This window comes from Vombatus ursinus, unplaced genomic scaffold, assembly GCF_900497805.2.
Source record: "Vombatus ursinus unplaced genomic scaffold, bare-nosed wombat genome assembly UNPS02014813.1, whole genome shotgun sequence".
NCBI classification, from domain to species: Eukaryota; Metazoa; Chordata; class Mammalia; order Diprotodontia; family Vombatidae; genus Vombatus; species Vombatus ursinus.
Window position 1 is genome coordinate 29008350 of NW_020954591.1, and position 14358 is coordinate 29022707.

Below are 14358 nucleotides of genomic sequence, written 5' to 3' on the forward strand. Positions count from 1 at the left end.
CACACACACACACACACACACACACACACACACACACACACACACACGGCACTTAATTAGATGTCTGTTGAATTGCAAAAGCATTCAATATATAGGGTGGGACCTACATTTTGAAGGGCCTTAATAATCAGGCAAAGAACAGGGGGGAGAAAGCCATTAAAAAATGCTTACTCATTCAGAGTCCTAGTACACATTGTCCAAAACATTGGGAAGAAGAGTTTGATCTACGGTTGTGAATCCCTTTAGCTAATAACATGAAACTTTAGATAACATTTCATTAGGTTGGTCAGTAATGCATTTGATATTTCGGACTCCAATTCAGTATGATTTTTGTGCCAGTGAGAACCTATTGTCATAGGATTTTGCATCCTTTCTATTTTGAAAACCTGAGAGCATTTGATACACCATACTGCATGGTATAACTGACTGGGACTGACTGGCTGGACCCTAAGATCTCTAAAGGGACGTTAGCTTTGTCTGTGTTGGCTTGGAAATTTTCCATGCTTTTTGTGGTTTGCATTTTTCAGTCTGGGGCCAAATCACAGAAGATAACTCAAGTTAGAATATTCTTGCAAATCTCTCAGGGGTCAAAGGGGAAAAATTTAAGTTACTTTCACTACTACGTAACATGAGCAGAAAATTAGGATTATTAGATCAGGGAACCACAATTGAGTTCTTGAGTGGTTAGACAGTATTCAAGGCTCCATGGAAACTAAAAAGATGACAAAAGCAAGATTTATAGATAGAATTGAGAGTGTGGAGCCAGGTGGCTGCTCAGTTTAAATCATTGTCTGTGGGTACTCGGGCTAATCAGAAATGACAGAAGACTGATTAGCATAATGGACCAAAGCAAAATTGAGTACTGAATTTGGCACCTAAGGAAAAATGTAATCCCCAAAGGAACTGAGATCAGTTGTCTAAACAGCGTTTTTTGACAATGCTTGGTAAATTTATTGAACCTGGATGAAGGGAAAGATTTTTGAGTGCTGGAGGCTCCTCAAACATTGAATTTCTAAAACCCCAAATAGCCTTTACTTTGTGAAATGTTACAAGGAGCCTCAGGTAAAGGTTGAAAGTAGCCCAGGTGGTATGAGCCTTTACCTGATGTGTTCTTGTGCCCAGGAGTTGTAGGAGCATTTACTCCTTGCTCAGAAACTGTATAGAAATGAAACCTTTGGCATTTAAGCCTGATTAGGATGAGAGACTAGTGAACTCCCTAGATGTTACTATGGAGAAATAACTTTGAAATTTCCTTTCTTTGAGTTTGTGATTTTACACATGTTCATTTTATTCTCGTAGTTCATAACTGTATTATACAACTATCTATTAGGGTTAATTGATTAATGGCCCCAACTCAAAGCTACCTTATATTCATTTTGTATGTATTCTGTATATGCTTATATGTATATGTTGCGTTCTCTGTTAGGGATGTAAGCTACTTGAGGAAAGGGACTTGTTCATTTTTGTCTTTTCATCCCTAGTCCTTAACACAGTTTCTGCTACATAGTAAGGTCTAAATAGAAGCATGTTATTTTATTATTCTAGTAGATTGCATTGGGTAGCTAGGTGGTGCAGTGGATAGAGTGCTGGGCCTGAAGTCAGGAAGACTCATCTTCCTGAGTTCAAATGTGGCCTCAGATATTTACTAGCTGTGTTAACCTGGGCAAGTCACTTAACTCTGTTTGCCTATTTCCTCATCTGTAAAATGAGATGGAGAAGGAAATGGCAAACTATTACAATATCTTTGCCAAGAAAACCCCAAATGGAATCACGAAGAGTAGACCTGACTAAAATGACTGAATGATAACAACGACAATAGATTGCATTAGATTATACAATTGCATATTATATATTTCAATCTGGATGAACCATAAGTATCTCGAACTCAATTTAAGTCCAAAACTGAATTCATTATCTTTCCTTCCCAAATGTGCCCATCTTCATTACCTCCATTTTATTTTGAGGGCATCACCATCCTTCTTGTCACCTAAGTTTGTAATTTGGGTTTTATCCTTGACTTTTTGCCTTCGCTCATGCCACTTAACCAACCAGAAACAAGTCTTGTGATTTCTGCCTCTGGAACATCTCTCGAATCTGTCCCTTCCTCTTCTTTACTCACACAGCCACTGGCCTGGTTCAGGCTGTCATCAATTCTCCCTTGGACTATTGTGATATTCCTCTAATTGGTCTTCTGTCCTCATGTCTCTCTTCTGCTGCAGTCCTTATTACACGCAGCTGCCGAAGGGATTTTTCTGAAGTGTATGTCTGATCATGTTTCTCCTCAGCAGACTCTAATGGTTTCCTATTGCCTCTAGGATCAAATAGGAGCTTCTCTGCTTAGCTTAGTTTCAGAGCCTCCCATTTTTGGCATCAATACTGCTAACTCTCCACTGAAAATCAAAAGCAAAAAATTAAAAAGAAACAACAAACCAATAATCTCATAACACGTAAGCATAGTGAAGCAAAACAAATCCACATGTGGTGAACATGTGCTTTCTTTCTGCAAGTTGTTTTTCTGTATGATATTGCTTTCCTTGAATAAATTGTTCTCCTAATTCTGCTCCATTTTACTTTGTGTCATTTCATACTGTAAGATTCTCTGAAATCATTTCTGTTGTTTCTTATGATGTAAAACTCCTTTATATTCATACATCACAATTTTTTCAGACATTCCCTAGTTGTTTGAGAAATAATCTAAGATATCCTTTAGATTTAATTTCCTCAATACCCTTTGAAGGTTCTGAAGGGGCATTTGTTTCTTCTTCCCCTATTAGAATGTTAGCACTGCATCATTGTATCACTCTTTCTAGTCACTCACATTAATTTACTTTTTTTTTAGGTTTTTCTTGACGCTGGTATTTGTATTTCTAAGTTCCTAATCAGCTCTGTTCTTTGCATAAAAAATGCTTGAAAATCCTCTCTTTCATTGAAGGTCCTTTTTTTTCTCCTCTAGGATTATACTCGACTTTGTAGAATAAGTTATTCTTCTTTTGCCTTTTGGTATATTTTACTTCAAGGACTCCTCTGCTTGTTGGTAGTAACTGTCAGGCCTTATTTGATTCTTATTGTGGTCCCTGCAGCTTGATTTATTTATTTCTGGAGGTTTGCAGTATTTTTCCTTTGATTTTGGTATTCTGGAGTTTGACAATTACATTCCTCAGACTTTTCCTTTTGGATTTCTTGTGAAGTGATTGGTGGATTCTTTCTATCTTTACTTTCTCTTCTGGTTCAAATAGATGCAGACAATTTTCAGTTATTATTTCTTGAAATATAGTGTTCAGGCTTTAAAAAAAACCATAGTTTTCAGGGAGTGCAATGATTCTTTTTTATTTTTATTTATTTATTTATTTATTTTTGATGAGGCAGTTGGGGTTAAGTGACTTCCCCAGGGTCACACAGTTAGTAAGTGTCAAGTGTCTGAGGTGTGATTTGAACTCAGGTCCTCTTCACTCCAAGGCCAGAGCTCTACCCACTGTGCAACCTAGCTGCCCCATTGATTCTTAAATTATCTCTTCTTGACCTTGTTCTCCAGAGCTTTTGTTTTCTGAATAGCTTTCATTTCCTCCTATTTTTTCAATCTTTTGATTTTGTTCTAATATTTCTTGTCTCATAAAGTAATTGATTTCTGTTTGGTCTGTTTTGATGTTGAAGGGAGTCTAGTTCTTGTGTAAATAAGGCTTGTCACTTTATCTTTAAAGCTCCTTATTCTCCTTCCAGTTCTTTTCTTGAAAGCTTTTATTTCATTTTTAAAAATCTCTTGCTTCCTTCCTTCTAGGTATTGATGTAGTCCTTGCAGAAATCCATTTTTTCCCTTGAGTCTCTACTGGCAGTTGTTACTGATTCCTTTTAGGGAATCTCTAGATTAGCAATAATTTTTCATCCTTGTCAGTGTTTTCTTTGATTTACTCATGTCTTTGGCTTTAATTCCTGAATTGTATTTTTTTGCCAGGACCAGGCTTTGCTTCCTGCTGAACATTTGGGTGTGCTGGTCATCCCTGTTTGCTTTCACTTGGGGCCCTGTTGGACTTCCTCCTCCTCCTGGGGTTAGATTCCTCTGTATCTTTGAAGTTGAGATCATTGGATCTTCAGGGCCCTCTCTGCTGTCTCAGGACAGTGTTAAGGATTCCTGGGCCCCGGGCTGTTGCAGCTGACTGCTTCTCCTCTGGGGCTTGCAAGGGCCTCACTCTGGAGTTTTTTTGACCACCCTGGGGATTTCTCTGGGGAGTTCTCTACTCTTGTTGCCTTTGGACACAGAACTTTATATGCTATGTCACTTGGGAAGCTATGCTAGGTTGGTGCTGGCTTTTCTGGTTAGGATGGCCTCTTTTCCCATTTCCCGCATGCTTCTGGATCACCTCTTTTTCACTTCCAGGGGAGAAGTAATTTACTATAGTTTTTTATTGGATTTCTTAATCATCATTTGGTCTGGTGCAAACATTAGGGTTTTGCTGGAGCAAGTGTGCGAGTTGGGCAGTCAGCCTCCCATTTGAGGAGCCATCTTGGCAGGAAATTCCTACTTAGCTTTAAAGCTCCAGCATGTCTTCAAACTTGAAGTCATTAAATGTGTATGTTTATATAAACCAATCTGTGCTTGTGTATTTGTCACATTCAAGTGAACGTGTACATCATCTCTTTTTCAAGGCTTTTTCAAAACGTCACTGGTTTATCTCTTGAAAGATTTTAATGATACTCTCAGTTCCAGAGGCAGTATGATGTAGTGGATACAGAGCTGCCCTTGATGTCATGAAGATGTGGATTCAGATTCTGCCTCTGACAAATACTGACTGTGTGACCCTGGGCAAGACACTTAACAAGTCAGTGCCCTAGGCCAATGGTGTCAGACTCAAACAGAAAGGAGGGGGCGGAGTCACGAAACTATGCATAAGGATCATTGTGGGGCTACATAGTACCTTAGAAAACTGCATATTAACATTATTTGTGGTTTTTTGTATTTTCTTTTTTGTTTTGATTTTTTGGAGGCAGTAGGGGTTAAGTGACTTGCCCAAGGTCACATAGCTAGTAAATGTCTGAGGATGGATTTGAGCTCAGGTCCTTCTGACTCCAGAGCCAGTGGTCTATCCACTGCGCCACTTACTTGCCTCTTATTGTATTTTCATTTATTTTGTTAAATATTTTCCCATTAAATTTCAATCTGGTTCAAGCCCATGGGTTTTGTGTTTGACATTTCTGCTCCAGGCCACTCTCCAAATTGCAGAGAAGTTGCTGACCTGCCTTGTTTAGAAGTTTCCTCTACTGGGAGTTCCCTTTGGCAATGACATCATGGGTTTCAGTACCTTTCCCTATCCTTAGCTCTGTCTTATGTCCTTTCTTTCTTCAAGAATTTCAGCAGATGAATTGTGCCCTGCATTTATTCTTTTACTCATTGTCACTTTCCTCCAGCCTCATCCACGCACAAGTGACTTTTCTTCAGTGCTTTCTCCTAACCTTTCCATTTTTATCTCAAAAACGTTCTGGAATTTGTTGTTTTATGTGATTATTACAATGAGGATGCTTTTCTGTGTCTCTTTGAAATCCTTTCTTAACTTATAGTGAGTGTATTTAATGTAGGGACCAGTCAGCATTAGGGGACTGGTAGTAATGCATCCTCCCTTTTCTGGGCAGAGAGGTGGTAGAGTGTCAGTGTGGAATGAGGCTGCTCTCAGACATGTCTAGGGTATCGTTTGGCCTCATTGAAGTTCCTTGTTACTATGGAGGGTTCTATTGGAGGGTTGTCATTGGAAAATAACGGCAGCAGCACTAAGAATAAAAACAATGCTAAGAAAGCATTTATCTATTAAATTTTTAAAAATTTTAATGTTTTCTTCAACAAAATCTAATTGTGTTAATAATAATAATAATAATAACTGACTTGCAAGGTACTTTAAAGATCATAAAGTGCTTCACATGCATCATTTCACTTGAGAATTGCCTCTGAAATATTTGTGTGCCTTTTGTTTGTTAATGGACAAGGCCCAGGTGGCCCACATGTATGTAAAGCATCTTGTACACTTACTGTATTCCACTAAATAACTATGTTTCCTTCTGCCTTTCAGAATGCGGCTCTTCAGCATCTGTTTATTAGAAAATCTTTCCGGCCCTTTAAGTGCTTGCAGTGTGGAAAGGCATTCCGTGAAAAGGACAAGCTGGATCAACACCTGCGCTTCCATGGAAGGGAAGGAAACTGCCCTTTGACTTGTGACATCTGTAATAAGGGTTTCATCAGCAGCACCTCCCTGGAGAGCCATATGAAGTTCCACTCAGATCAGAAGACTTATTCCTGCATCTTCTGTCCAGAATCCTTTGACCGCTTAGACTTGCTGAAAGACCACGTAGCTATTCATATCCATGACGGCTATTTCACCTGCCCAACGTGTAAGAAGCGCTTTCCAGATTTCATTCAGGTGAGGGCTAAGAGTAAATACTCTAACTCCCTTCTCTTGGTAAAAAGGTGGCCTTGATTTTCTTAGGATTTTGGGATTGCCCAGCACATGCCATTTTTCCTGCTTCTTTAAAATATCTTTTTTGTCAAGAGAAAAACATTTTTATTCCATTAAGCCTCAGGTCAGTGTTCATCTCACTAATCCTATGGAGTGTATCTTATATAAATTAAGGTTATAAGATAAACAATAAATACCCAGACCAGATTATTTTAAGGGAAAAAACATTGCAACAAAACTATACTAGACTTCCAGCACTTAACATAAGAGGGAATATAAAATATAAAATACATCAAGATCATAAGAACTTATTGCTATTGTACTTTGACTGTTCAGTTACAGGCATATAGTTTTTCAACTTAATAGGTTGAAAGTTGATACAGAAATATAATAACATTCCTAGGCCATATTCAGTGATGAAGTAGGGTGGTCCAAGATAAGTTAGCAAAATTTCTTTAGAATAAATCTTGGACTTATAATGATTCATACTCTTCTTAGTGAATAATTAAAACCAAATGGTAAATAAGCTAACAACAAATAAGACTTTGATTCCTTTCTTTCTGTTTTTTTGGTGAAGCAATTGGGGTTAAGTGACTTGCCCAGAGTCACACAGCTAGTAAGTATCAAGCTCCTGAGGTCGGATTTGAACTCAGGTCCTCCTGACTCCAAGGCCAGAGCTCTATCCACTGCACCACCTAGCTGCCCCACTTTGATTTCTTAATCTTCAAGATGATTGGATAGATATAAATATAAAATTTGTTTCTTTTACCACTGCCTAAGGGAAGTAAAGATTTATTTGTAGTTCCACTAATTTTGGGGGACTCAGAAATCAGTCCTTCTCCTGTTTTCAGAGAGGATGCATTAATTCTGAATCCATATGCAAAAAAAATTTTTTTTTGTGCTGGAGATGAACAGGAAGGAGAGGAAGATGTGTGTGTTTCAGTTGTGATTGAAGCCATTTGGTAATTTGTTTGATTGGCTTGTATACCCAGGGTGATTTATAACTTGTTGTCACATGTGGGGCTTCCTCTAGTGCTGCTCAATCCCTTTGCCACATCTTTGAGCACTAAGTCCTCTGAGTTCTTCTGGGGTCTTCATTGCTAGGTGAAGAAACATGTACGCAGCTTCCACTCAGAAAAAATTTACCAGTGCACAGAATGTGACAAGGCCTTCTGCCGTCCTGACAAACTGCGGCTCCACATGCTCCGACATTCAGACCGCAAGGATTTCCTGTGCTCTACCTGTGGAAAGCAATTTAAGGTACTGGAATTGGGTGCTGCCTGAAGATTTTCCTTTCCGGGGCAATGACCCTGTGGTTGTAGAAAACACCTTTGGTTGACTCTAGAATATGTTTCAGACATTAAATATTTTCTTATAGGAGGAATACTTTAGTCTAGCCAGTGCTAGGTAGAGACTAGCATTTTAATATTTTAATTCTTGGCTTACGCTTCTGCTTTTTGTTTTTTTTTATCTCTGTATCTGTCTATACATACTGGCATGTAGAGTACATATAGATGTGTGTATATGTACTTTTTTTCAAAGTAGTTTTAAATAATCCATGTTCAGTTCACCAGTTAACACCTAGTTGTAAATTATTGTAATTTTGACATCTGAATGCTCAGTGACATGCTTTTGTTGTATTTTATTGGGTGGAGAATATCTTTCGAAAAAGACATTATCTTAAATTTGTAATTATAGAACTATGGAATCCTTGAGTATGAATGGATTGTAGAGGCCATTTAGACCTCATATCTAGCACATAAATCCCTTCTATAACATTCTAACAGAGTTTCTATCCAGCCTTTGAAGACCTCTAGTGATAGGAAATTAATTCACTGCCTCCTAGGATAACCTGTTCTATTTTGGGTAGCTCTAATTGTGAGGAAATTTTTCCTTATGTTGAATTGAAAGCTATCTACTTGTAACTTTCCATTGAGCTTAGTCACCCTTTCTAGACAGGTGGTGTCCTGAATGGTGGCCATATCATGATGCCCAGGGAGCTGTAGCATGATCCAAATGGTATTTGATCAACCAATCAGAGCATAGGAAGATAGGTTTTTGTCTTACCTCCCAGTGACAGCTGATTATGAAGCTTGTCTCCAACATGGCCACACTGACCCTTGATCCCCCAACACTCCTCTACTGTGGCCTTTTCCTTTGCTCCCCTGCTACTGAGGATCCCAACCTCCCTCCTTCTGAGCTGTGTGTTGGGCTCTCAGGGCAGTTATAATCTAACTACTACCTAGGTGCCCACAGCAGAATCTCTTCAGGTAGTACAGGGAATATCTTTTCTCTTCCCTCTCCCCTACATATTTTGTTATTGTGGCAGATGTCCCTCAGAGGGTAGGTGCTATGTTTTGAGGTTTTGAGGTAATGAGTAAGAGTTTTGGACTCTCTCTTACTTTTCTCCCTCTGTACCTCCCACCGGAGGGGGCCCCCCCCCCCGCCTCCATCCTCTACCCCAAAGAAACTCCTTATGTTTTGGGTGGGTTAGAGTAAATCACTCAGGATGACCAGGCATGGATTTGTTGCAGCTGAGGAAAACTACCTGTTTGTATCCTTTGGCCATTTATCACTTAGGGAATGGTTCTTATTTTTATTTATTCATTCATTTATTTATTTATTTATGGCAATTGGGGTTAAGTGACTTGCCCAGGGTCACACAGCTAGTAAGTGTCAAGTGTTTGGTCTGAGGCCGGATTTGAACTCAGGTCCTCCTGAATTCAGGGCCAGTGCTGTATCCACTGTGCCACCTAGCTGCCCCGGCTCTTATTTTTATAAATTTGATTCAGTTCTCTATATATTTGAGAAATGAGGCCTTTATCAGAGAAACTTGCTACAAACATTTTTTTCACAGTTATGATTATTGTGCATGTCCCTCCATCTTAATTTTCCCCGTTTATTTTATTCCCCTTTCATCCTGTCCCCCTCAAAAGTATTTTGTTTCTAACTACTGCCTCCTCCAATCTACCCTCTCTTCTATCAGCACCCCCCACTCCCCCATTCCCACCTTATCCCCTACCCCTTCTACTTTCCTGTAGGATAAGACAGATTTTTGTATCAAACTGAGTGTGTATGTTATTCCTTCTTTGAGCCAATTCTGATCAGAGTAAGGTTCAAGCACTTACCCCAAACCTCCTCGACCTTCCCCATCCACTGTAAAAGTTCTTTCGTGCCTCTTTTATGTGAGATAATTTACCCCCTTCTAACTCTCCCTTCCTTCTTCTCCCAATACATTCCTCTTTATCACCCCTTAATTTTAATTTTTTTAGATATCATCCCATCATATTCAACTTACTCCCATGCCCTCTGTATGTACTCCTTCTAACTGCCCTAATAATGATAAAGTTTTTTGGTGTTACAAGTATCATCTTCCCATGTAGGAATGTCAACAATTTAACCTTATTGAATCCCTTATGATTTCTCCGTTTCCTTTTTTTTTTTCCCCCATTTTTGGTGAGGCATTTGAGGTTAAGTGACTTGTCCAGGGTCACACAACTAGTGTCAAGTGTCTGCGGCTGGATTTGAACTCAGTTCCTCCTGACTTCAAGGCCAGAGCTCTATCCATTGTGCTACCTAGCTGCCCCTCCTGTTTACTTTTTTTATGCTTCTCTTGAGTCTTGTATTTGGAAGTCAAATTTTCTATTCAGCTTTGGTCTTTTCATCAGGAATGCTTGAAAGTCGTCTGTTTCATTGAATGTCTAGTTTTTCCCTTGGAGGATTATACTCAGTATTGCTGGGTAGGTGACTTTTGGTTGTAATCCTAGCTCCTTTGCCCTCTGGAATATAATTTTCTAATCCCTTCCATCTTTTAATGTAGAAGCTGCTAAATTTTGTGTTATTTTGACTGCGGCTCCATGATATTTGAATTGTTTCTTTCTGATTGCTTCTCCTTGATCTGGGAGCTCTGGAATTTGGTTATAATATTCCTGGGATTTTTTTTTTTTGTGAGGCAATTGGGGGTAAGTGATTTGCCCAGAGTCACACAGCTAGTGTTATGTGTCTGAGGCCAGATTTGAAGTCAGGTCCTCCTTACTCCAGGGCTGGTGCTCTATCCACTGTACCATCTAGTTGCCCCCCTGGGAATTTTTGTTTTGGGCTTTCTTTCAGATGATTGGTGTATTCTTTCCATTTTTATTTTACCCTCTGGTTCTAGAATATCAGAGCAGTTTTCCTTGATAATTTCTTGAAGGATGATATGTTGGCTCTTTTTTTGATCATGGCTTTCAGGTAGTCCAATAATTCTTTTTTTTTTTTGCTTTTTTTTTTTTTGCTTTTTGGTGAGGCAATTGCCAATAATTCTTAAATTCTCTCTCCTGGGTCTATTTTCTAGGCCAGTTGTTTTTCAGATGAGATATTTCACATTTTCTTCCATTTTTTCATTCGTTTGACTTTGTTTTATTGTTTCTTAATATCTCATAGAGTTATTAGTTTTGACTTGCTCAGTTCTTATTTTTAAGGAATTATTTTCTTCAGTGAGCTTTTAGTACCTCTTTTTCCATTTGACCACTTCTACTTTTTAAGGAGTTCTTTTCTTCAGTGAATTTTTGTACCTCTTTTTCCATGTGGCCAATTCTGCTTTTTAAAGCATTTTTCTCTTTAGTGGTTTTTTTGTGCCTCCTTTACCTCTTGGCCTATTTTGTTTTTTAAGGTGTTATTTTCTTCAGTATTTTTTTTTTGACTGAGCTTTTGACTCTTTTTTTTCACAATTTTCTTGAATCACTGTCATTTCTTTTCCTAATTTTTCCTCTACGTCTCTTATTTGATTTTTAAAATCCCTCTTGAACTCTTCTAGGAATTCTTTTGGGCCTGAGACTAATTAACATTTTTCTTCGAGGCTTTGGATGTAGCAGTTTTGACTTTGTTGTCTTCTTCAGAGTTTGTGTTTTGATCTCCCCTGTCACCATAGTAACTTTCTATGGTCAGGTTCTTTTTTTGTTGTTTGTTTATTTTTCCTGCTTATATTCTTGACTTTTAACTTCCCAGGGTGGAGGGGGCACTGTCCCAAGCTTCAAGTATTTTGTGTAGCTGTTTTCGGAGCTAGTTCTGGGGCTCTGTAAGTTTTCAGTTCTTCCAAGGTGGTATGATCTAAGGAGAGTTATATTTACTACTTTGCTGGGCTGTGCTCTGGTCTGTGAGTGAACACAAGTACTCTTTTCCACCCTGGAACTGTGATCAGAGTCTCTGCTCCCCTGCAGCACAAGCTCTGGTATGCTAGTGCTCCTCCTTGTCTTAGGACTGTGACCTGCATCTGTGTTTGGCAAAGCAGCAAAGTCCTGTACCTGTAATCACCTTCTGACCAATTGTCCAGCCCTCTCGCTATCTGTGGGCTGAGAGCTCTGGAAGCTGCTGCTGCAGCTGATTCAATCGCCCCCAAGGTCTGCTTCTGATTTGCTGGGGCCCAGCCTGCACTAGACTGTGCTCCATTTTCACCCCGGGGGTGACAGACCTTTTCTGCCGACCTTCTAACTTGTTTTGGGGTGAGAAATTGTTTCCCCATGTCTTTTTGTGGTTTCTGCTGCTCCAGAATTTGTTTTGAGGCAATATTTAAAGTTGTTTGGAGGGCAATTTGGAAGAGCTCAGCGGAGTCCCTGCCTTTTCTCTGATGTTTTGGCTCCCCCCCCAAAAAAAACCCCAACAAAAAAAACCCCCACAAAAGTTATTTTAAAATATGGTGCCCTGAACTGGACACAATGCTGCATGTGTAGTCTGTTTGGGAGAATATAGTGAGTCTCCTTTCTAAACACTATACTTCTTTTAAGTTAGCCTAAGATTGCATTTTTGGATTGCTATATCATCTTGTTCATTCATCTTGAGCTAAAAGTCCACTAAAACTCCAGGTCTTTTTTACACTAATTGTTGCCTAAACAAATCTCTGATTTATACTTATGCAGTTGATTTTTTTTTTGGTTTGTTTGTTGTTTTTTTTTTTTTGGTGTGGCAATCGGGGTTAAGTGACTTGCCCAAGGTCACACAGCTAGTATGTGTCAAGTGATTGGTCTGAGGCCGCATTTGAACTCAGGTCCTCCTGACTTCAGGGCTGGTGTTCTAGCCACTGCGCCACCTAGCTGCCCCATGAATCATCTTTTAATAATGTACTCTATAGTTTTTGCTGTGAAACAAAGTGAAGTTCACCAGTTTATGATTTGAATAACCTGTCATATTCTTTATGGAAATTGAGATAGCATTTACCAGTCTCCAATCCTGAAGCACTTTTCCTTTGGTTTTCAAAGTTCATGTCGTGATTCAGTTTTCATATCCACAAGTTAGTATGTAGTTTGTGTGGGCTTAGTGACTTCAACTTATTCTAGGTAGCTAGATGCTTTCCATTCTTTCTTATCTTGGATTTTAGTTCCCTGTTAACCATTTTTTTCTATATTTTCCAGCCTGCAAATAATTTTCCGTGTTGGAGAAAACAGAAAAAAAGTAGAATAATTTATTCATCCATCTCTCATTTGGCCATTATTACCATCCTGTTCATCTCAAGTAGTGGTCCTTTCTCTTCCCCCACTTTGTCTCCTTTCACTTGGTGAATCAGCCTTTTGTGATCTGGCCTGCCTCATCACTCAACTGAAACTGCTCTTTTCCAAGTTACCAATTGTTTTTTCCAATGGTCTTTTCTAAGTTCTTATCCTTCTCTACCTATCTGCTGCATTTGACACTGTTGACCACCCTCACTTCTGGATACTTTCTCCTCTCTGAGTTTTCATGACATAATTTTTTTTTTTAATCCAGCCCCTTCTTTTTACTCACATGGCTGTGACCTCAGGTCAAGCACTCATCACCTCTTGCCTGGATTATTGCAACAGTCTCCCGACTGATTTTCCTGCCTCAAATCTCTCACCATACTAGTCCATTCTGCACAATGCTGCCAATATGATTTTCCTTGTGGTTCCTTATTGCCTCTAGGATAAAATGTAAATTCCTCTATTTAGTTGTTAAAGCCCTTCACAACCTGATCTCAACTCATCCTTCCAGTCTTATTGAATACTTCTCCTTGTACACTCTGTGATCTAGATAAACTGGCCTTCTCTCTGTCACTCATACATGTCACTCCATATCTCCCACGTCTGTGTTTTTTCATTGGCTGTCCCCATGCCTGCAATGTACTTCTTCTTTACCTTGGCCTCATATAAACCTGTTCTTTATTCAAGAGACAACACAAGCATCACCTTCTATGTGAAGCCTTTCCTGAGCTCCTCAACTGCAAGTGCCCTTCCTTCCTAACTGCTTTGTGTTTCATTACTTTGCATTTATTCTCTTTATTTGTATTTTTATATACATGTATGTACTTGTTTTCTCCATTAGAATGTCAGCTTCTTGTGAGTAGGGGTTGTTTCATTCTGTATATCTGTATCCCTTGCGCCTTATTTTAGTGCCTGGCACATGGTTGTTGATTGATTGATTGGTACTTTAACCCAACACGGCTTAGGGAACCCATCTTTTTTTTTAAGCACTTATGAAAGTTTCAACTTATAATGAACTTTAGGCTTCCTGATATACCTACAGGATTATGCCATTCTTTTGCCTTCATCTTCTGTTAACTGCCCTTGTTGGCCTATGGTGTATGGCCTTTGTCTTTTCCCCTGGGACTTCCCAGTGAGTGCTGCTTTGTCCCATGATCCAGCCTCCTGTGGCCTCTGCTTTTGACCCTCAGCCCCCTTCCCACTTTAGGTCTTCTTGCTCCTGAGTCTTCCTAGAGTGTCCTGCACCAGCCCTGATCTAGGCCTTAGGCCTATAGCTTCTGTCTTTGCTCTAGGTCTTCTTTAGCACTTTCCTGACCAGAGCCAAGTTGAATTTCCAGCTCCTGCCTCCTGTCTAGGCTCCCTTGGTCTGTCCCTTCAGCTGCTGTGAGGCGAACCTCCTAGAACTTGAGAGCCTCAATCCTCAATGTCACCACCTGTCACAAAGTTGGACATTG

The 14358-nt window shown here is 39.4% G+C and overlaps 1 protein-coding gene across 2 annotated transcripts in view; it reads left to right on the top strand.

The window, feature by feature from the left end:
- PRDM10 (PR/SET domain 10) overlaps positions 1-14358 on the top strand; it is a 139552-nt gene that overhangs the window by 90844 nt on the left and 34350 nt on the right. For both annotated transcript variants that reach the window (XM_027835105.1, XM_027835106.1), the window contains 2 exons: positions 6054-6401; positions 7542-7697. In XM_027835105.1, coding sequence (XP_027690906.1) covers positions 6054-6401; positions 7542-7697 — 504 coding nt within the window. The remainder of the gene's footprint in view (positions 1-6053; positions 6402-7541; positions 7698-14358) is intronic.